The 23,770-nt window shown below is 41.2% G+C and overlaps 4 protein-coding genes across 5 annotated transcripts in view; 2 read left to right on the top strand and 2 right to left on the bottom strand.

The window, feature by feature from the left end:
* Positions 1-3,802, bottom strand: part of LOC118421056 — a 7,168-nt gene extending 3,366 nt beyond the window's left edge. For both annotated transcript variants that reach the window (XR_004831802.1, XM_035828220.1), the window contains exons 1-4: positions 3,720-3,802; positions 1,873-1,964; positions 1,363-1,448; positions 482-577 (exon numbers count right to left, since the gene is read on the bottom strand). Coding sequence is in view for 1 of the 2 variants with exons in the window: in XM_035828220.1 (XP_035684113.1) it covers positions 482-577; positions 1,363-1,448; positions 1,873-1,951 (261 nt within the window). In the remaining variant the exon portion in view is untranslated. The remainder of the gene's footprint in view (positions 1-481; positions 578-1,362; positions 1,449-1,872; positions 1,965-3,719) is intronic.
* Positions 3,803-6,294: 2,492 nt separating this feature from the next.
* LOC118421071 (caspase-3-like) lies at positions 6,295-14,300 on the top strand. The gene is made up of 9 exons (XM_035828237.1): positions 6,295-6,614; positions 7,531-7,761; positions 8,126-8,217; positions 8,604-8,939; positions 9,961-10,050; positions 10,500-10,693; positions 11,118-11,205; positions 11,719-11,892; positions 12,245-14,300. The coding sequence occupies exons 2-9, from the start codon at positions 7,568-7,570 to the stop codon at positions 12,457-12,459; spliced, it is 1,383 nt and encodes a 460-aa protein (XP_035684130.1). The 5' UTR covers positions 6,295-6,614; positions 7,531-7,567; the 3' UTR covers positions 12,460-14,300.
* Positions 14,301-15,155: 855 nt separating this feature from the next.
* Positions 15,156-20,916, top strand: LOC118421904. Its single transcript, XM_035829409.1, has 7 exons — positions 15,156-15,254; positions 15,794-15,844; positions 16,301-16,435; positions 18,852-18,965; positions 19,431-19,611; positions 20,190-20,380; positions 20,772-20,916. Exons 1-7 carry the CDS (start codon positions 15,156-15,158, stop codon positions 20,868-20,870), a joined length of 870 nt encoding a protein of 289 aa, XP_035685302.1. The 3' UTR covers positions 20,871-20,916.
* A 274-nt stretch (positions 20,917-21,190) lies between these two features.
* Positions 21,191-23,770, bottom strand: part of LOC118421903 (inosine triphosphate pyrophosphatase-like) — a 3,303-nt gene continuing 723 nt past the window's right edge. Inside the window, exons 2-8 of the mRNA XM_035829408.1 lie at positions 23,457-23,558; positions 23,327-23,391; positions 22,867-22,940; positions 22,684-22,715; positions 22,157-22,272; positions 21,811-21,887; positions 21,191-21,360 (exon numbers count right to left, since the gene is read on the bottom strand). Of these exons, the coding sequence (XP_035685301.1) occupies positions 21,255-21,360; positions 21,811-21,887; positions 22,157-22,272; positions 22,684-22,715; positions 22,867-22,940; positions 23,327-23,391; positions 23,457-23,558 (572 nt within the window). The 3' untranslated portion in view covers positions 21,191-21,254. The remainder of the gene's footprint in view (positions 21,361-21,810; positions 21,888-22,156; positions 22,273-22,683; positions 22,716-22,866; positions 22,941-23,326; positions 23,392-23,456; positions 23,559-23,770) is intronic.

Raw genomic sequence — 23,770 nt, 5'->3', positions numbered from 1 at the left:
AAGGCATGCATATTGGGTGGAATTTTAACCTAGTTTGCTAGAAGTAAGCATAGGAAACCTTTTTCTAGAGAAAGGTTGGCATTTTGGAGCTGAAAATAATAGGTCAGTGTTTTGGCTATTCTATTTTGTGTGAAAAAAACTAGGCTTTTTTTATCAATGTTTGGGGTGTCCTGGACAGTCTAGAATATGTGTAGTTTGCATGTTTTCATGTCCCTTCTAGAGGTCAAGAGTCAAGAGGTCAAGAGTTAGTTCGGCTGTGGTGTTGACCTTTGCACCGCATGCGCATAAAATGTTTCCAAATCTCTAAATGGACACTTCAAGTAAGACTATGCCGCCAATGTGAGTTTTTTTTACTGACTAAACCTCCTGTAAGTAACTTTTGACAGCCTTTTCTTACATGTTTCCATGTATTTATTTGAATAGGGGACTATATTGGTGGGCTGTGCCCTGCTAACTTCTTTCATAAGAATTTTTTTCTTACCTTAATGTTATCATTCCTGCTGGGGCGGTTGACTTCGCACGTATACTTTGTCGTGTCAAACTTCATGGTTGTATCTCCATTTGGAGCATTGGCATGCTAAAAAAAAAAAAAAAAAACGATCAGTAAAGATCAAGACCCTCACTGAAGCGAGACGGGGGACGTCACATGCTGTCTTGAAGATTACTTGATTCCTGTGCCAATGAAGTGGCATACTGAAAAGGAAACACGCCCATTTTGAGTATTGGCATCCTAAAGAAAACAAAAACGATCAGTAAAGATCAAGACCCTCACTGAAGCGAGACGGGGGACGTCACAAGCTGTCTTGAAGATTGCTTGATTCCTGTGCCAATGAAGTGGCATACCGAAAAGGATGCACGCCCAACATCTCCATTTGGAGCATTGGCATGCTAGAAAAAAATCAGTAAAGATCAATACCCTTAGACCATCACTGAACCGAGACGGGGGACGTCACAAGCCGTCTTGGAGACTGCTCGATTCCTGTGCCAATAAAGTGGCATACCGAAAAGGATACACGCCCAACATCTCCATTTGGAGCATTGGCATGCTAAAGAAAACAAAAAAAACGATCAGTAAAGATCAAGGCCCTTAGACCATCACTAAACCGAGACGGGGACGTCACAAGCTGCATTGGAGACTGCTCGATTCCTGTGCCAATAAAGTGGCATACCGAAAACGATAGATTCTCGTCATTTAATGAATACTGAATCTGCACAGTTTGACATTAGCGAAGGTCTTTGGTCACAACTGTTTTAACCTGATATCTCCTGATAATTCTAATCACATTTTAATATATACCTTATATGATTACAAATTTTATGTTACCATCAAGTTTATACTATGTATGTAGCAATAAAGCGCACCTTCCAATGGGTCCCTTTTTCAGTCACTTCCAGGTAGATTGTCATCCACTTTTCTTTGTCCTTGTTTAGTTGAGCTTCATGTGCGCCTTTCCGAGTGAAATAATAATTTCTCAATCAAAATCAACTTTTAGGACCCAAAATGTATGGTAAAATGTAATACAAATATATCGTAGAACACAATGTGGGAAAAGGATGACTAGTTACTGGTAGTTACCGTGGAAAAAGAGACAGTAGGGAAATAGTAGAGAGAGCGTGAGAGAGAGTAAGAGAGAGAGGGAGAGAGAGAGAGAGAGAGAGAGAGATCTGTTGTTTTGTCAGGTAAGGGGTCACGTGGCTTGGTCGGTAGGGGACCAACGTGGCGGGGATGAGTTTTGTGGACATGGGTGTAGTTAACGAAAACAAAACTGTCTACTGTTGGACATTTTCCCACCAAGCTAAAAGATTTTGGATCTATATTAATATTTTATTCTTGCTGGAAAAGGAAAATAGAAAATTGTAAAAGATACATACCAAATTTAGACATGTACAGTTTCTTCAGTTGGTCAAAGTCCAGATCAGACAGAAGCCATTTGCCCTCAAACTTCTCCATTCTTTGTGCACTCCTGTAAATCGTATAACGAAACTTGATCTATTTTCATATTGACAGACTCAGGTAACAAAAACAATGCGCACACATAATGCCATACATATTAGTAGTCAATCTCTCATAACGATATACTAAATGATAACCAAAGTCTTTTTTTAGATATATAGGTAGTGTAAGACCTGCACCCAACCTCACTACATTTAGTTGAGGTTTAAAAAGCTCCTACTTTTCCACGTTGTAACGTTCATTGGTTAAAATGGCAGATTCTCACACCCCCTTTCTGTTATGTTTTTGCGTCCTCGTCACTGGTGCACTGCGACTGCGCTGCGTCCGAGCGAGTTTAACGAGCCCTCAAGGTAGCAAAACACCTTTGGGATTTACATGATTAAGTACGGCACTGTCTTTTTAGCGCATGCCCACAAACGCCCACTCTGGGAAAGTCAGCGCTGCACGAATCTCATATTTTTTGCTTGGAATATGTCCACGTTGTGATCCCATCCATTAATCCTGAGTTTCACGTCAATCCATTGATCCAAAGTGACATAAATCAAAGTTGACAATTTTCAATGGTCTTTTTAGCAAACACTGTCTTTTTTAGCGAATGCCCAATATATCCACAAAAATATCGGCCGTCACGCAACGACACCTAAACCTACCGCAACAAACATGTTCAAGCAGGTGTCCCATTGATGTGTACGAAGTTTCCGTGATTTACAAGCTTTTTAAGTCCCCTTTTTGAGTCAAAAAGAACAGTGCCGATACTTCCATACATTAATGCTAACAATTCAAAATGGCGGACACTGACAGTACGGTGTGAGTTTATTATGGGACTGTTCTATAAGTATGAAGGCGCAAAGTTCTGCCGACCGAAGACACATCGTATACTCCAACTCATACAACTACAAAAACTTAAAACTGATGGCATATTCCTCTACCATTCAGCACAGTTTCCACTATGCTGTTATGCACAGAAGAATAGCTACGGCCTTTTCAAAGGCTGTAACACAATACTTTATACCCGAACTGCTTTTGGTGGCGGAGTTGCGCTTTAATACTGTGTTCTGAAACCTCAACTACGGACTGGCCTTTGACCTCGTGTGAATTTTACAAGCGTACTTAACATACCCGGGTGATAACCAGTACATCCTTTAGAAGGAGGCACGTAAATCTTACACAAGACTACATTTTTTTGGATCGCAACAGGTAGAAAGGACGACTTGCAAAATTTGGTCCCTTTCTCGACACAAAATGATTCATGAATACACTAGGCCGCTTTGTTAACTTTACTTGTTTGATTCTCAATGGCTCTGAGCCCGACTTTAAGCGGAATCGGACTATACATGTCGAAGATCAGAACAACCCACTCACAAAAAGAATTTGTACGATTTTTCCACTTAAATATACCAAGAACAAAGTATTCTCCTCCGTAGATGGGAACGGAAGGGGGGGCGGTAGAGATAGCACACTGTGCGCGATTTCCCACGGTGAAAGACCATTAAAATTCCTTTCTTGCATTTTTTGCAAACTAGCCGTGTAAAGTTTTTAAGCAGCGTTTGATGCAAGTTGACAGAACGAGTTAAGATTTGATGGTCCGTTTTATATGGTTTCAATTCTTGGGGTATATTTCCCCTCCAATTTCCCATAAAATTCCATGCATTACTGACATTCGCATCTTTTGTGCCCTGTATTCTACCCGGTATCCTTGACTTGCATTTGAATGTTAATCTACGATTTGTTTGAGAAATACTAAAACTAATTAAAAGGAACTTACGATTCGACTCGATGAACCGTTCGGTCTCTACCGATGGTGGGATGAGTGTGACGTGTCCGTTATTTTATATTAAAACAACAAGCATGGCGCGCTAGGGATTACAACCGACAAAGAAGACAGACAATATACATCTAACCAAATATGGAAGAATGTGCCGCATGTGTGATTTCAGAAGTGCCACCGAATTTTCTCACGCGTTCTCTTATCTCTGCACTTAAAGAAGAGGTGATTTGCTCCTTTAATTAACAGAAGGCATATTTAATACAAAGGCGTATAAGATGTTTTTGCCTGGTTTCGTGCGTACTTTGGTGGCAATAATCTATAATTTTATAATCATCTGCCGATTGTTTCGATATTTGGCAGGTGGTTAGTTGTAACTAAGAGCTCGATAAATCTGAAATGTGTGCCCTCTAGCGGTTTTAAATGATACTGTAACGGAACCTGCGGGAACTTTCTTTTGGGCATTTGTTTCATCTTACGATGTCTTTAATTTTTGGTGGTAGGTAGATATTAGATAGACATAGGGGTGACAGAGGTTTGGGACTGATAGCAGCTTGTATGGTAGCGCAGGGGATTTTTTCTTACAAGAAGGAAGGGTATGTTTTCGGTTATCCCATAGTGAGATGGGTCTATATGTACGTCAACAGCATATAACTCGAGAAATTGTGGATGGAACTTTGTGATTTTTGGTAGGTGTGTAGCGGTTGTGGCTGTGGATGGAATGTCACGATATTTGGTATTTGAGTAGCGGTTGCGTATACCAAGGTTTTGTACGAAAATGGTACTCCTGGCACTTTCTGTCGTGAGTGCAGCGGGGTGAGTATGTGCGTGTGTGTATTTTACGGACAAGATTACTTTTGACGCTGTGCATCGTTTTGCATTATATTTGGTAGTTAGTTAGGGGTTTAGAAAACGATGGTCAAATTCGCTAATGGGCGTCTTGGCGACAAGTTTCCATACTGCAGTGGAGCGTCGAAGCTGGCGTTAAAGTTATCCTCAAGTGGCAGGTCTAGGATTTGGGGGTAGTGGGTAACATGCATTGGCATAATACCGGTAGTAAGACTTATACCGGTAGATTAAAAATACTGGAACTTAAAGAGATCTACACATGCAACAATAGTTATTTCTGAGCTGTGCACACTTCAGACATCTAGGTGTCCAATACATCATTTACAAAGCATTGATAACAATGCATTCGAAGACAACAAGTCCAAAAGTTTTCAGTATCTTTTTCGGGGTAGGCAGCTCGTCGTGGGACGAACACACTGTCACATTCATTGCCAAATTTACAGATCATAATTACACATGCTCACGGCACAAGACGAACATGATTCAACAACAATCTTGAATTTCTGTTGGTGACCTACAACTCATGTAAAAGTGTGAAGAACCGTTGCATAATAGCCCGGATCTACGACTGAATGGGCAAAATTGAACGTACGCAGCCATTTTCCCGCCATTTTTATATCTACGCTAGCAGTGAAGTGTTACGTCATAGCGGTTGTGACGGACAGAAGTTAAATGAAATTTCTTGACAGTATACGTCCGTTTTCTCATGACATTTTGTATGCTCATGCAGGTTTATGTTTTATGCATTTACTGACAGAAAAGGAAGGAACATCAGAGGATGTATAAATGTACATAGCGGCAGTTAATTATGCCGTGTTTCTTCCTACCGGTATTTTTTACCCCCTCCCAACCACGCGCCCGTTCGCCGTGCAATTCCGCGGCGTGTTACAATTACAATATTACGCTTTTAGCAGGACAAGAGTGGCAGAAAAGTTTCACAGAAGAAGTGGCAAGGGTGATACCAGCAACATGTAACTGGAGAAAATGATGCGTTGACAATTTGTCAAATCAGTATGGCTAGAGAAATCGTCGTAAACGTACCGGTATTATGATAATAGATGTTACGTCTTTGGGCTGGAAGTAATTAAGTCGTGTAAGTTTTGACCCCCTGTCAGCTTGTTTTGAACTGCAGTGGGCGATTTTAAATTTGTCGTTATCTTTGGAAGAGAATAAGTCAAGGAGGGGTTGGTGGATTTGCAGTATTTTTGGTATGTACATTGTTTATTACTTTTCACTTTGCAAGTACTAACGTTATGTTCTTTGTTTGTGCACTATCTTGTTTAGGCAGAAGTGATTGATGGTAAGGAATTTGTCCATTTTGGTGTGAAGGCATTCTCCATAAAAAAACTTGATGGTTTGGCGAAGGTATGTGTTTCGTGGAGCTCTAGTTAAATATAAAGCATCCTTAATGTGCAATTACCAACTATTTGTCGTTGATAAAACGATGTACGCTTCTACAACACGGTTTATTTGAAATACAAATGTTGGCCCGTCCACCATTTGCCTTAACAGGTGGTCGAACGGCGAGATATGGGGCCTTTGTTTTTCCGGGAACTCTCTACGACGCTTGACCAAAACAAGTAACCTCTTCGCCGAAAAGGAACAATATTGGTTGATTTTCTCCCCTCTATCTTACTAAGAAAGATTTTTGGAAAGTCTTGATAATGTTAAGGAACTAAAAAGCTCGTTTCCGTGCATTTTACCTGCATACAGAGGCACAATTCAGCTGGTTTCGGTGCCGCCTATGCGGTCTTGTCAACCCGGAAGTGCCCGGGTAAAATGGCGGGGGTGTAATGTCATGAGAAAGTCCTCCAGGCTTATTTTCGGTGGAGGGGGCGGTACCTCTGCGTAATTTCTACACGCCACAACAAGAGAAGATATAGCTGTAGAAACTTAAGTTTCCGTAGAGGCTAAGACAACATCCGTAAGAGTGCAAACTGCGTCTGTTTGCGCTGAAGTGTGGTACCGTGTCAGTCTCAGATCATCTGGACTTCAAATCTACTTCGTCTAGACCGGGAACGCTGCCAATTGGACACATCTGTTTTGGTGAGGTTTTACTCTCATTTTTGATGAATTGTTTTAACACTCTAGAGGCATTACTCATTTTACGTAAGAGTGGATTCTTTTGAACTTTATCTATCCCGTGAAAGACGCCCTCCCCCTTTTGTTTACAAAATTGAAAGGTAAACAGCCAACTTGGTGTGATCATCTGATCAACAAATCAAACTTCAACCTTTATTCATACCGCTCAGTCATGTTGTGGTTAACCAATCTCACAAGAATCAAATTGAAAGCAGACAAGTCTGCTAACTTTAATACTAGTATATGTCTTTTGAAATAGTTTAAATACAGAGTATTAATATGTGATAATTTGTCAGTGGTCATCCACACTACACACGTGTACAATGGGGGCAAATTGTAACCACGCTTTAGTGAGTTACTATAATTTCCTAAGATAGAGTTGTTTCAAGTGTGACAGCCCAAACCAGTGTAATGTTCCTACTAAACAAGCAATTTTGCATATAATAGTACTGTAAGCTGTCTGACATGTATAACAGTTACATCTATGTCATTTTATATTTATTGTATTTCATCAGTAAACCAAATATTGTCAAATATTACAGCCTTAAATCTCTTGTGAATTACTGAAATGTAATATTAGCTCTTTCACAGAGATCAGAGCACATGTGTGGTGACAAGAATTCTTAAGGTAATATATCAAAGGCCCTGAAAGTGAAAAAGAAAACAGTTCTTGTCTCGACCATTGTTTTGATTTGCATAACAACGTCCACACGTTTTTGTTTTTTTTAAGCGAGGCCTTTACCTTTGACATATTACCTACAATTCCTGTTGCCACACATGCATTCTGATCTCTGTTAAGGTGCTTAATATTAAAATTCAGATTCATGATTATCAGTCTGATGAATACATTTTACAGTACTTGAAATGTGTTGAATTTCAGATATCTGTGGACAAAAGAAACCTGACCACCCGTAACTATGGAGGACGTCCACAGGAGTCTCCACCGGCAGCTTTTCGAGACACTCAACAAGGAGATGTCAGATGAAGACTTCCGACAATTCCGTTCTATTGCACAGGGGAAGGGTCTGCGCCCGGGGGAGGCCTCCAAATGTCTCACTCCATCTGATGTACTGGACAAACTACAGAGGAAGGGCAAGATCAAGCTAGGATGGTGAGCATTTGAATGTCTGTTTTTTTCTTTCATTAAATCCTCTCATTGCTAATCCGGAGAATCACATGAGAGCTGGGAGTCCAGGGAAAAAGTGGTAGAAATATGCCTGATGTTCTATAAGCCATCAAACAATTAATGGCCAATGCTTAATGGTGGTTGCCAGGTCCTGTTAGATTTTAAGATCAGAGTAGATATCAATTGCATACATGTGACGGACTGTCATTTTCAAAATTGGACAACCTTCTGGCATTCAACATATATTCTTTGGCTTCAGTTGATACTGCAGCGGGCTAACCCATAATTACATAATAACAGCTTTCAATTTTAAAAAGTACCAAAGTGAAACTTCTTTGCCATGTGACAGCTATCGGGTCCTAAAGGACATCTTTGGAGAAATGGAGCAGCCAGAGTTGATCAAAGATGTGGAAGAAACAGAGGACAAGCTTGAACAAGCAGGTAATGTAACTTGCTTTTAAATTATTTTTTCCACAACCTAATTCAACTGCGGGACTCAAAGGAAAGAAGGTTTTGTAGTGTTGCAAGGTTGTGGCTGAAACAACGTAGTGCAGTTGTGGTTTGTGGGCCAACCTCTGACTCTAGACTGTAGGAGTTTGAATTTGTCTTCACCTTAAATTTGTCTTCTTCTCATTTGCATCAATCTACATTTTCTTTTTGGTTAGAAAAATGTTTGCTTCGACAGATTACCTTGCTCAGTGTCACAGACGAATGGTAGTGGACACAACTTGAAAGGTTTCATTGTGATCATTTCCAAAATCATATCCAGTTACTTGAGTAACTGCCTCATCATGTACTAGTGACCTCTACTTTTCCCTTTCACCCAGGCTGTGATATCAGCGACGAGATTCCGCAGCTCTATGACCCCCTCCGCCCGCCTCTCAAGCGGCAGGCGAGCCAACCTGGGGAGTCAGCCGCGGATAAACGACGGAGGTCATGGGGTCAGAGGTCGTCATCTTCGCTGGACAGCAACCCCAGCTTGGAGGGACAGATGAGCCCTCCTGGGGAGTGGTCGGCTGAAAGACGCCAGACCTCGTTGACCAACCAGATGTCATTTGACAGTTCCATGTCACCCAGGCAACAGCTGAGGAGGCAGTCCAGCAGCAAGTCACTGCCAAGGTCTCCCCAGTCCAGCTTTGATGACAATGACATCATGACAAAAGGTACATGAATATATTATGATGCTTAGTTCTGTGTCTCAAAAGGTAGTGGAAGTTTTATACAGGAGCACAGAAGATGTAAATAGTTCATTATACTGTTGTAGGGGTCCCTGACACAAGGCCGGATTGGTCTGCTAGACAGTCTGCATTTTCAAGCAGCTCTGTCCAGCACTGTCCCTTGAAGTGAGAGTTTAATGCCATTATCATTTACACAAATCAGTAGACATACTTTAAGTGCTACATCCCTATATTTATCATAAACCTTTTTTAAACATAGCATATCAAAAGACAGCACTCTCAGTTGTATGAATCTGTGAGTAGAAAATTGTATTGAACAGCTATGATTTCATTTAAATTTGCTAAGTTGCTTTCTATCTTGCATTTTCATGATTTTCAATAATTTGAATCTTTCTGTCTTGCTGTTTTCTTGTCTTCTTCTATGTTGCTGTCTGCTGCATACATAGCTGCCCTTAACTGCATAATTGCAGATTTTGTGCCTTTATGCTGCAATAGGCCACTTCTTTAAAAGGAACAGTGAGTACCCTTTTCTCTGAATCATGTATCAGTTTGTCAGTAAGTCAGCTTTGCTTTTCTTCTTTCAAAACTATCTGTACATACTGCATGTTGTAATCTAGACTATTTCTGTGCTTTGCATGATATGTCGGATTGATTAATTTTTGCTAATGTTTTGTTTTTCATGCCTGATATGTTTTGTGAAGACAGAATTTGGAGATTCCTTAAAGTTGCATTATGAAAAGTGGTAATGTATGTTGCCTAAGGTCACAATATACTGGACAGTAACAGCAACACTCAAAAATTTGCAGGCTACCCTGAGACCACCAAGTTAAGAAATTGTGAAGGTAATATATAATAGAAACTTTCTATTGAAGCATCAGTAAACCTCGTGAATGTCTTGATAGAAGGCCTTGATAATGCTGTTTTTTTAATGGCAGTTTTAGAATACCCAGTAGAATTCTGATATTTGTTACACCTATCATGACTGTCACCTGGTTCACCCATACAGATCCTGTGGTGGTTGCAGGGAGAGAGGACTGTTACAAACCAGGCAAAGGATACGTTCTCATCATCAACAACTTCTCACAAGAACGGGAAGGTGAGGCTAAGTAATATAACCTGGAAAATTATAAAGAAACAAAGTTTGAGACCTTCTGTACCTTGCTATACAATGTTTCAGGGAAGAAAAATGGAAATAATTAGTAGAACATAGGGCACTGCACCCATGCCCTGACCATGTGCATGCATACCATTCTGATTGACCTGGGATGCCACTAGGTCACATGTGGCCACAATCTTCAACTCCGACCTGTCTGACAGTAATTTTGCCCCCAGGAAACCTTAGAATGCCAATTTTATCTTGATATTCTCTTCAACTCCACACCCTGCATGGGGGAAGGGGGATCAGCTTCAATCCCATTATCTCCCTTGCTTTTTTTCTAGAAATATGTTGTCAGATTCAAGTTCATATCTTTCCTTTGTGTCTGACCTACACTCACTAAGCAGACTTGAATAATGTGATCTGAGACATCTCACTCCTTCCCTCAGCTTCCATCAAGGATGTTGAAGGTCTGGAAGACTTTTTCCTTAAGATAAACTACAAAGTCACCACAGAGGAGGACCTGACTAAGGACCAGATGATGGACACACTGGAATTGACAAAGCGGGAACTCCAGAAGACACCTAAAGGCAAAAACAAGTACTCCTGCTTCATCTGTATTGTGTCCAGCCATGGAGACAAGGTAGGACCACATCATTTCTCCTTGAACATAGTTTCTAATGTTTTATACTTGGTAGATCCTGGAGTGGCCTGTGTTATACAATATCTTGATGGAAATATCCATTTTTTTACCTGTGGCCTGGGCTGTTTATGATCATTTGGGCAGACTAGTCTGGTGCATTATTAAAAAAAAAACTCCACATAATGAACACTTAATAATTAGTTGGGACTTGTAACGGTCATATGTAGACTTGCAGTTAACCTGTATTGCCCCTGTGTTTAGTGTCTGGTAGTCTGTCTTACTAATTAAAGAATTCATCTGTATTGATACTGTTGTATGTGATAGCGTGTGCGTGCATGTTTTTACAGCAATATTGCAATTGAAAATATAGGAAATTTGATTCTGAATCAGATTCCAGCTCAGTTAAACCCTCTGTTCCCCACAGGAAGGAGTGAAGTCCCAGGACAACCAGACGGTCTCCATTGCAGAGCTGCAGGCACCTTTCCTGGGGGACAGTCTGAAGTGCATGGCAGGTAGGCAGCCTCTTTCATCCTCAAATGCAAATTTCATGGACCCAGACTCAGTGCAAGGCCATTGAACATTTCTAGGCACCAAACTACATTTTCCTGGGAAGTAATCAGAGATGCAAACTTTCAGGTTTACCTCAGTGAATAATTTCATCAGGTTGGTAAACTTAAACCACAATCTTGAAACACGACCATAAATTTTATGAGGAGCCAACGTTTCGTCAGTGCTATACTGACTGGTTTACAGTGCACTGGAGGTAGGTGTTACCAGGTTCACAGTGCACTGGAACTGGGTGATGCAGTCCAGTATATCAGGTTTACCACAGAAAAAATCAGAGAGAAGTAGCAGATATGGTAAGAGAGAGAACAGTCACAGTAATGGGAGCATGGTATACATGAGGACAATAAGGACATTATGGCTTTTTCAAGCATTTTCCAATGTCTGTGTATTCCCTTGAACATCTGTTTAGAGATTATGGTATTTGTACATAAATAAATCAAATCTTAAATCCGTTCCAGGGAGTCCAAAGATGTTTATTATCCAGGCGTGCCGTGGTGAGAAGAAACAGCCGGGCGTGGACCGTGCTGATGAGGAACCGGGGGACGAGGGACAGCTGGACATGTCTGACATCATGCGATCCGTCACCACGCCTAGAGATGCTGACATCCTGGTGGCATATGCCACGACGGAAGGTATGAGAATAATTTTCTGCCCATAGGACACAAAGGACATACAACTTTCTGTCTTGACAGTCTTCGAAAACAGTCTTTCGGTATTTCCTTCCTGTATTTCACACTCTGTTAACAGTTTGGATTTTTTAAGGCTTCACCATCTCTATTTCCAGAGGCCATACAGAGCCACTATAGTAAGAAGCTTAAGTTCTCTGGAGTGGTGTGTGTTCAAGTCAATGCAGTATGCAACATTTCAAAGTCTTTGGTGGGACGGGTCAAAAAGGCAAAGGTTTGAGCCCCTGACCTACCAAATGCAAGGTGAACACTCTACTCCTTTGTATGCCTGTATTAGTATTACATTTTGTGGCTACAGGTTTCAAGGCTTGGAGGCGTGTGGGGGAAGGTTCTTGGTTCCTGTCTGAGATGCTGGACGTCTTCAAGACTAAACTCCAGTCCGACCACCTGCTGGACATGCTGACCGAGGTCAACGACCGGGTGACACACCGCACCGTCGTCGGCTCCCAACCCGCCAAACAGATGCCCTGCCAGGTCTCAACATTCACCAAGAAGTTCTTCTTCTCTTGTTAGTTAATTTACAAACAGTAATACTAAGTGGTGATAGACAATATTTTGAGCCAGTATTTTTACTACAGCATGTCTCAACATTCGTGGTACATACATGTACTAGGCTAACCAGTAGACTGAAGTGTGGTGTTCTGCAACATTCCCTCCATGGTCACTACTTTAACTGTGTTGTCTGAATGTTTATCTTGGCTTTACCAGTATTTTCTGTCTCAGGTTTCCAGATTAAGTCATTCTGACTACCATCCTTTTAAATGATTTAACAATAGGAAGTATTTTGAAGCTCTTAATGTACTTATTATCTTGCTTTTAAATGTGAATGAGTAAGAGTTCTCACCGAAAAGTAATTTGATGCCAAAGAATATATTACAAAATTTATTCAATCATTGTCCTCATCTAAGATATTGGCTACATGAAGCTTTTTTTCCATGAAGACTTTTTCTGCTCAATGAATCAATTTAATCACATACCAAAATCATTCCAATACTCTATAAAGAGAAAATGAATTTTTAGAATATATGCTTATGTGGAATATTGTTATACAAATTGTTGTTATATACAGTGTATCTACAAAAAAATTGAACAGCATTTTCCAGACTGGCTCAAATGAGCAAAAATAGCAGGGCACATGTACTCTTGTGCTACCTTTACATGTATTTGATCTTACACATACCTCTTTTCTCTTTTCTACAGTTGTAGCTGTAAGTTTGTTGTGTTAGTATAGCTATTTTTGTGTGCCATTTTGTATGGACATTCCCTTCAAAATCTATATCCAGAAGAGACCTCTTGTTGCAGATTTTAGAACTCTTTGAAGCATTCCAATCTTTTGATCAAAGAAGGAAACCAGAATTTGTATTTGTGTGACTACTGACATATTTAACTATATATCAATAGGGTACTGTAACATTTATGCATGAATTTAGCTAGAGAGGTGTGCCATACTTTTTTCACTTTTTTATGTAAACCAAGATTTCAACTCATTGTATTTGTGAAGCTATAATTGATGTCTTTGATTGTATAATGATTTTATGCATAGTTTTTTTAATGATAATTTCAAATCATCCTGGTTGTGCATATGAATTATGACCCACCAATCTAGATATTTTTTATTTTATTTACTTAAATCAATTTCTCCACAAAACAATGCTCCGAGAGCCACTCAAATGAGTTGGGTTACTGTACTGCATGGTGACGTCAGATGTTTGTTCACCTTTGAATTGCAAAGTTTAAAGTTGTACCTATCGGGTGAGCAATCATGAGGAAGCTTGTTCCATAACAATGCAGTTCTAGGAAAGAAGCTTTCATGTTAAACTTCCTCCTGAAACGCTGATAGGTGGAGTGTTGAGGAAGAAATGATTATTTGCTTCCGTGGATGTTGAAAACCATTCTGAAAAATTCATAGTGGAAGCAAAAAGTGTCGGAAGCAGTAAAAAGATCTCCCACAGCAGTATTTCGTCATATTTCGGATTCCTATCAACTGAATTCCTTGAAACATTACCTTTAGTTAGCTAGGTATAAATGCAGATCTATCCAAAAATCCAATCTCAATCTGTTATTGTCTTTCAAAGTTATGACAGCATTAGCAAGACAAACTGTTGAACAAATACTTCCAATAGCAGATGGGACAAAATATAGGGAAGACATCGACAAGACTTTGCTACTGTTAAGGGTGTAGAATATTAATATCCTGTATTGTGTTGTTTTCTTCATGCATGTATAGAGATTGTCACTGCCTGTTTTTCTTTGATATCTATATCTGTTGTGCGCTTGTGTGTCACCAGTTGTCAAAGACAATGTCAGTCAAAAAGTCAACATTTACGTCATGCATGTCGGAATCATTAAATGATTTATAAATATGAAGCCTCAATTGTGCTTGTTTTTTTTAAATTCTTTATGCCACCTTGTTCCCAGTGTCTAATATATATGATATTGTTCCAGGTGCAAATACCCCTTCCTTTAACAACCAGAGCAGTTTCTTAACGTCTTGTCTACAGTCCTTTTATCCAACCCTTCGCTATACCAATATCGATGTAAACAGGGGTAAAAGATCGATGCATTAATTATATGGCCATATGCAGATATCGCATGGTATCATATCAAAGACGGAAAATGTTGACCAACCCCAAATAGGCCCCAATGTTGTGCCTTTGGGGAAAAAAACTCAAATTTCCTTTCGACACTCTGGTGAAAATGAGTACCAAACTTTAGTTAAAGACGTCCTATATAATTAAGATAAGAAGTTTATTTGCAAGTTCGTGCCCGAGGGCTAATGTGCTTCACCTATAGCGCATCAAAGGCCCCCGGCATACTTGTGAATAGACCTTACTGTTCAGTCGTACGGGGTTTGCGTCTTGCGTCTTGATTACGGCCTAGGGTGCGGTTACGTAAGTCGTGCGATCGTCGTACGATTTTGATGCCATCGTCGTACGATTTTGATGCCATCGTCGTCAGAGTTTGATGCCATTTTAAAGCAGTGACAGAACTAACCACCGGCATGGATCCAAAACAGCATACCAAGATATTGAACTTTGCAGGCCTAGGAGACGTACAATTTTGTCCTCCAAAATGACCAAAGTTAACGACGATCGCACGACCTATGTGACCGCGCCCTTACCTGGGTTATGTGAGGGAAACTCGTACGGAGGGAACAGAACAGGTGGCAATCTGCGAAGGCCTAGCCATTCCTTCCACTACCGTTACCCATGGTAACGTACACACCGGATAACTACAAAAACAGCGGGGTGGGAAGGACCTTTATTCACTCCCACATCGCTTCTTCAACGGACGGATTGGGACAATCGGTACGTAGTGAACTTCATACATGTTAAGTTTTTAGTTAAAAATAGTTAAGATAGTGCTTTATGTTGTAGTCATTTCTGTATAAACACACGTAGTGCAACTTGCTCTAGGATTTCAGCGAAGTTGTACCATAGAACAAATTGAGGACCCACCTCAATATTTTTCAGTCTGCTGAATGTTTTAACGATGAAATTTCCAAAGTTTTCCTGAAAATTTCTCGATTGTTGTCTTATACCACGTATGTGACAGAGGCTTTAGTATTTAAGGACATTTATTGTGGTATAACTGTACATGTGGTATTCATGGCACCCCAAGTAACCCACAGGGTCAAGGGACTGGTGATGTGATGTTGACTAATTATGGCGATATGTACCAATGTATGTCGATATTATGCAACATTTGCATTATGCGCAGGAGGTTATTTCTTTGAAGATTACCATTTGGTTATAAAAAATATTACAAATACATTTCGAAATTATGAACTTACTGACGCTATAAGAGAAATATTCAACATGTTGAATCAAATATTTACCAAATGCAGATGATGAAGCTGTTAGTGTTCCTGTGTGCCGTGGCCCTGGCAAGTGCTAGGGTAAGTTACGACTTCTTAGGCACGTGTATCTTACTGGTTACTTCAAATGAATTTTTATTTGTTATTTTCCAACTGCTACGCTAAGTACTGCGTACCTTATATGGTTTGTCTCTCTGTGTGTGTTTCTATCTGTCTCCCTATCTCTCCCCTAGCCTAGTCTATTTTCTTTTTCTCTCTATATATATGTATATATGCCTCTAGTCTACTCCTTTCTCTTCTCGTTCTTTCTTCCTCCCTTTCTCTCTCTGTCCCTCTCTCTTCATCTCTTCCATGATCAGTTTCTTATACTAGTACTACTGTGCTTTGGGAACTGAAGTCTACTATCCCTGCTTGCTGATCTTTTTCTTTCTCTTCAAAGTGAGCGCGGGTTGCGCGTTTTCACTATACAATTAGAGGGAAAGTTATCATTAGTACTGTTGTTTAACCCGCCCTGCCTTGTGTGTTTCCGCTCCCTAGAGGTTCCACATCCCCATCTCCGAGCGTGGCGCGCGGTTCCAGGAGACGGTGGAGGTGGGCGGCGGGTACCGGCTGGCGGAGGTTCCTGCGCACAACAACCGGGACCATATCAGGGTCCTCACCAGCCAAAGGATGGTAACGGACTCTCTCTGTACTTTCCGTGGTCCATATATAACGCTAGTTCACCTTTATCCGGCACGGGGTAACCTATATCCGTGTGGAGGTTGGAGAAGGGTACCGGCTGGCGGAGGTTCCCGCGCACAACAACCGGGATCACATTCGGGTCCTCACCAGTCAAAGGATGGTAACGGGTTCTCTCAGTACTTTATAACGCTAGTTCACCTTTATCCGGCACGGGGTAACCTATATCTGTGTGGAGGTGGGCGGGGGGTACCGGCTGGCGGAGGTTCCCGCACACAACAACCGGGACCACATCCGGGTCCTTAACAGCCAAAGGATGGTAACGCGCTCCCTCAGTACTTTATAACGCTAGTTCACCTTTATCCGGCACGGGGTAACCTATATCCGTGTGGAGGTGGGCGGGGGTTCCCGCACACAACAACCGGGACCACATTCGGGTCCTCCCCAGCCACAGGATGGTAACGGACTCTCTCAGTACTTTTCGCGGTCCTACTTAATGATATAACGCTAGTTTACCTTTATCCGGCACGGGGTGACCTATATCCGTGTGGAGGCGGGCGGAGGGTACCGGCTGGCCTCAGGTTCCCGCACACAACAATCGGGACCACATTCGGGTCCTCACCAGCCAAAGGATGGTAACGGACTCTCTAAAACTCTCTGCTCTCCGATTGAATATGATATAAATACGCCAAAGTAAATGTCGCAGATCTGTAGGCTTTGGTGTTTGATCATAGAAATTACTGTCTTTCTTCTTTTTTTTTTTTTTGCTTTCACGGACACCGTGGCACTGCACTTGTGCAATATTTTATCAGCGCCAAACACAGAGTACAGCCAGAAGGCAAAGGTAGTCTTTTACAGAAAGTAAAGGTAGTCTTTTGCCCCACCAAAGTCAGGTACCCATTTGTACACCTGCGGAGGAAGTGAGTACAATGGTGTAAAGTGCCTTTCCCGAGGGCACAACCTCGGGGACACGACAGGTATCGAACTCGTGACCTCTAAAGTTCCCAGCCCAACACGCTACCAATTACGCCACACGCAACGCCCAAAAGATGTTCAACTGAATTTGCGCTCCAATCACTTAAGTAGTATTTGTATACAGTCTACCGTAGCATAATATGTACGTACATGTTATGCCATTACCAAAACCTTTCAACAGATAAAAAGCACACTCTCCTATTCTGAAGGTCACATTTGCTCCTGTGTTTGGCCACCTGGGTAAATCCCATGTTATACATATAGAATACAACACGGTGTATTCCGTATTGCCCAAGGTACCAGCCCGACCGCGGGTCGGATCGCCCGACGGCCGGAGGGTGATCCGACCCGCGGGAGGGCTGAGACCGAGGGTGATGCGGAATACACCGTGTTGTATTTTATTTTATTTATGTCATACCCACCTGAGAAAACCCATGTTTTGATGCGAAATGCGCCAGAAGTTGAACAAATTTGGTGCCCTCGAACAATAAGTGATGCAACAGCAATGTTCCAACGTCCGAATCAGGTATTCGAATTGCCAATTCGGCCCGCTCGAAACAGTTCGATTTATTCGAATGGAGCCTGTGTGATACGCCTTTCGAACCTGTGCGATACGGAAACGGTCCGGAACACCCGTATCGAACGTTTTCGCGTCACAGGTATGACATAAAAAAGGTTACTTACAACACTCTTGACTCGGTGGATTTTTTTGTGGTCAAATCAATGGATTACTAAGCTATCATGATATTGTTTGCTATCAGAGTCCTTACCTATGTACCTATGCCGACTGGGTTATCTCGTGTTGGTTGTATTTACTCACGAACCTACTCAGAAACACGCGTAGATAAGATATGGAAGCAAAAAGGTGTGAACTGTCCACTCTTACATCCGACTTTATCATAACACTATCTGATACTGCATACGTGTATTACATGCGATTGTTTTAACCATGTTTTGAGGACACGAGTATATTTATGTTACAAGTTACTAGAAATCGTGAGAAAGTAATAATCGGAAAGGTACTGCGTGCCACCTGATCGAGCTTGTGGAACACGAACTCTTTATTTTACGATACAGGCATCCATCCTGTTCACGTTACGTACAAAACGTGCTTCATGGTGTATAATAAATACCAATGGCCAAGGTTTCCCACCAACTCATACATCGAGTTCCTTGTATGTTCTTACAAGATACACTTCATGATAGAGAGGGGTGTTCTTGCTGGTATTAAAAACCCTTTATTGTTGATTTACCGTTGTTGGTTGCCGTTATCTTATTATCACTTGAGGTGAAGACATGCGTTTAACATATTACAAAATAAGATCATCTTCGATCGCCAAGTGAATGCTACATTTTGTACTTCCTGAGTGAGTTCCTGAATGGACCGAGACCTTAACATTGCTTTAAGGGTTGTTAATCTGTCCTTCACTGTCAGGGCGAAACCATGTACTGCCTGCCGGAGAGGGGTGTTTGTTTCCTGATGGCCACGGCACAGCGCGGAGGGGAGGGGCAGGACGGCGCGCTGGAGACGGAACTGTCACAACTAGAGGTACTGATGGTTACAAGACGTAGCTAGTGCTCTATCGCTATTCATCGGACAACGTGGTTACGTAATGGTTTTATAGCAAGGCAATATGGAGACGTTGATTGTCACTTTATGTTTGTCTTGAATTCATCCTCGTTAAATTGTCGATTTGGTTAGGCAAAAGCAGTTTCAGCATAAACTAAAGTTTCAATGGCCTCAGATGGCCCTCTCTGTTTAACTAATCACCAAACAGATATATCGGGGACAACGTCAATATCTCAATGACTAAACGGGCCAGTTGTATACTGTGTAGCCCTTTTGACATGTCTTTGTCCCCGATAGCTGCTTGGAGATTACTGTGCAGCTGTGTCACGTTATTATACAAATGCCGCTTTATCGGGAAACTTTGCATTAAGTTTTTTTGTCCAATGCGAGTCTCAAGGGTTAGCATATAATGATACAAATCTTTTGTACATGTCATTCACACAGCGTACCGGCCTAGTGGCAGAGACGGACACCGTGACCGTGCAGAACGACTGGGTGGTGCTGGAGCAGAACATGGACCGCAGCGCTCTGTCCGACCCGCGCATGCGCAGATTCCACCAGGACCTGCCGCTGCACCGCGTGGACAAGCTGACAGGGGGCGCTGATTTCCTCACGGAGACGTCAGGTCAGTGTTTTTTGGCGACACCTTCAGGACGGAGGCATTCTTGACCTTGGTGCTGAAATAACAGCATTGCCGGAATATGTTACTTTAAGCAAGTCAAGGTCCTTCTTAAAGCATATACATGCTGGTAGGGCGGCACCCATCGGTTTGAATGTATTTCAAGTGACCCTTATACAGAGGTGGTCACTAGTACATGTTTGACTGCATACCAATGACCAGGTGATACTTATGCAGAGGTCAATGGTCAAGAGGTCTGTCTGTTGAGGTGGTCACTTTTAAAGGTTTGATTGTGTGTCAATAGCGGTTGCCCTTATGCAGATGTGGTCTCTAGAACTAGTGCAGGTATACATCAAGTCCAAGTGGTCTTTACACAGAGGTGGTCACTTGTACAGATTTTACTTTAGTCTTGAAATAGTTGAACTGTTATTTCCAACAAAAAAATTGAACTCACCGAAATGTTCCACTGCACAGCATCAGTCTTTGTCAGTCGAAAATTATTTCAAGAATGACTTGTACCAACACAGATCAACTTTCAAGTTAAGATTTTACTAAAGTACATGCATAAATGTTCTGTTTTGCAGATGCTGCTCCTGCCTCCAAGCGGCAGCTGATATCAGGTTCCTGCCGGAATGACGCAGCTCCGCAGCGGAAGTATGCGGCCACCAGCCCGACCGGCTGTGGGTACGGGTACGAGTACCTGGTGTACTGTGCTGGGCAGAACAGCCAATACAGCGACTGTCCTCGCTACCATGTCACTGACTACTTCTTCATGGTGGGGAAAACATTCTTTTTAATAGAATCATTGTTAGATTTTAGTAAAGATGAATTAGTAGTTTTTGAACTAAAATCTAAGAACTAGTCAAAGTTTGTATTAGATATATTTTACACATTTGTAACAGAAAATATCATTAAAGAAAGACTTAAAAACCTTCAACATACATTATGATAAAAATAGAAATAAGATCATTCAAATGACTTTACTCCTGCTGCTAAGGCTAAGTTCAAAGCATCATGGTGCCTTATTCCTATGAAAAGTAACTACAACTTCTTAATCACAATCAGACAGGCAAAGAAGCTGAAATCCTCACCCACTTCAATAGTGGTGAAGTAATGAGCAGGTTTACATCAATCCACTGATATTCACACTATTTTCTTCCCCCCAGACCTGCCTGTGCTGCCCGGAGCACACGGCTAAGGAGCAGTGTCTGTACTGCACACAGCTGTCCTGTAGTGGTTACTACGACAACACGGGCGTCTGCTGAGCAGAATCTGTCTGTCTGTCCCGAGCCTGAGTGCAGTCTCAACAATGTGTACTTGGTATATCTATATACAAATAAAGATTGTGGAAAACAATTGTTGCCTGAAGTGTTCTATACGATAAACCATAAGATGTATTAGATTCTGGAATCTGGAGTGACAAAAGAGTGCAAGACATAAAACACACAAAAAACAGTCACCTAAACATTGGATGTTAGAATGAAATATCAAACAGAAGCAATACCTATTTGTGATTCAAGAAGAAAACAAGACTAGAACAAACAAGGGTACAACTTATTTTATTACTGATAAAATAGCAGAATCTGATACTTCAACACCAGAATCACAGATTTACTAGGTAGCCAGTAGTACTACAGTGACCCATGCCATCAGCTGTTCTGTTCCGCTTGTTTAAGGAAGTACTCCTGCATGGCTCGTACCGCCCGCCCCCGGTGGGAGATCCCGTGCTTTTCCTCTTTTGTCATCTCACCGTAACTGTGGAAATTCAAACAAAGTTAAGTCTACGAGATCTATATTGTATATGGCTGCCTTTTGACATCTCTGTGTCATATAGCTGGTATGACCACCCTTTGGCATGACACACCGACTTCTGTGTCTGTATTGTGTTATCAGTGTAACTGTCCTTTAGTGTAATAAAGCAGCTTTAGGTTGGAACATCAAACAACTAATGTTTGCACATTTCAGTCATGTACCGTAACCCTTGGCATTGTATCAAGCTATCTGGTGAAGATGTCCAAGTATTACTTGATAACAATGAGCTATGCAGACTGGAACTGCAGAATGGCACTTTGAATGACAATGTTTTACCTGTAAATTTACAGTTTGTCCAGAGAGTGGTGATAGCTGATACATGTTTTCTTACTTTGGCCACACAGACAAATTTGTTGCTCCTAGAGAGACAACAATCAGGACCTGTCTACTCACGTTTTCTCAAACCCATCTGGCTGAAAGCAGGGATCCCAGCCGAAGTCTCTTGAACCTCGAGGATCCACAATTTTACCCTGCAGAAATGTAGAGGGTGTGCGAGGGTTTGTTAGAGACAGAAATGATGCTGCTGCAATAGAATGATAACAATAATTCTCTAGAGCCAGCTTAAACTGGTACAAAAACAGCTAAAATTTCTTCCTATGTCATAATTACAGACCAGCATTAGAAGAAATTTTCATCTGTTTGTTGAACACTTTGTGGACCAAGAATTTTTCAAGCTTTTTAAATACATACAATTATTAGTTTTATCTTATTCAAAATTGGCCTTAATGTTGGTACTAACCGGTGCAATGCCTTTAAACAGCAGCACATCGTCTTCAGGTTTACCAGGAGAGAATGCCATGGTGCACATGGCATAGGCTGACTTATCCTCCCACCCTGTCAGCATACGGTACAGGCCTGAAAACAGCATAAACATGATATCATTTCACTTCTAGCTGTCCCTATATTGACTCCAGTACAGGTTTGACAGTATGTAGACAACATGTAGCAAATGTCTTATCCTCCAAGCCTGTCAGCATATGGTACAGGCCTGAACGGGCCTTGTAATGATTCCAGTACAGGTTTGACAGTATGTAGCGATAATTGAGCACAAGGCAGAGGCTGACCTATCCTTCCACTCTGTCAGCATATTATCATTTTTTTCTTGATATGAAGAAAAGTGCATGCGGTAGTACAATGCTAACACAGATAAAATCTTCAACAATGGCTGTTGCCTTCTTCAGGATCAATCACTTAAGAATGTAGACTCTTGAGTGCATAATGATTTGCTTTAATACCATTATGTGTGCTTCATCAGGTGTTACTTACCCTCTGGTCCAAGCTTTTCCAGGAACCATTTTCTGTAAAGAAGAGATTATCGGTTTGAGAAACCCTCTTGACCAAACAAGAGAAATGTTACATCCATCCATTTGCTACATTTTCTATGAGAAAGAGTAAGAATGTTATGCAAGAACTGTTATGCAAGAATTGTTATGCAAGAACTGTACTCACATGTATGGACCAGGAAGTCCTCCTAGTGCATTAAAACATAAACATGTGTCTTCTACTACACAGGGGCCCTGGATCTGCACAGAAAAAAATGATGAGACAGCATTTCATGATGGCATCTTTTGGCCTGGTTGATTCAGACAGCAATTGCAAAGTAAAGGAAAGAAAAGTTGGTGGTGTTCAGAAATCCATCCACCCTTTTATAAATTTAAGTTATCTATTATTTAAAGAGTGGAACTACCAGTACATCATCTATATGTTTATCTCAGAAATCTCTTTGTTAATATGAACAGTAGTAAAAAAAATCAAAGCTTGTTGTCAGCCATGCTCATTGCAATACTGTTTGATTTATCATTTGCTGCTACAAAAAATTGTAACATAGGAGGGCTACCCCAGAAAGGCTGACACACTAGCTTCAACTTGATTGTAAGTGGTTCATTCATTCCAAAATATGAAATCTGACCTGTTTTGCTGCCTCCCTTGCCTTGGCTCTGGAGATGTCATCTGGTTCTCCCTGGTACTCTGGTACTGAGGCAGGAGGAGGAAATCATCAAAATCATCATTATCATTATCATCATTAACATCATCATTACCATCACCATCATTAACATCATCATCATCATCATCATCAACATAATCATTCTCATCAGCAGCAGCATCATTACCATCATCATCACCATCATCAACATCATCATCTTCATCACCATTAAATAATGACCATCATCATACTCAATGGGTTATCTGCTCAAGATCCCTCGGTGCTACTAGTAACTATTCTTCACATGTAGGGCATATTGTAGAGCATTTAGAATTAAGTTGATAATATTAACCTCCTTAAATTTCTGGCTTATTCCAGAATAGTAGAAATTAGATATCAGTTAACTGCAATGTGCATTGCATTAGATGT

The sequence above is a fragment of the Branchiostoma floridae genome, chromosome 8 (assembly GCF_000003815.2).
Source record: "Branchiostoma floridae strain S238N-H82 chromosome 8, Bfl_VNyyK, whole genome shotgun sequence".
NCBI lineage: Eukaryota > Metazoa > Chordata > Leptocardii > Amphioxiformes > Branchiostomatidae > Branchiostoma > Branchiostoma floridae.
The sequence above is the reverse complement of the archived record's forward strand: the minus strand, read 5'-3'. Positions and strand labels throughout refer to the sequence as shown.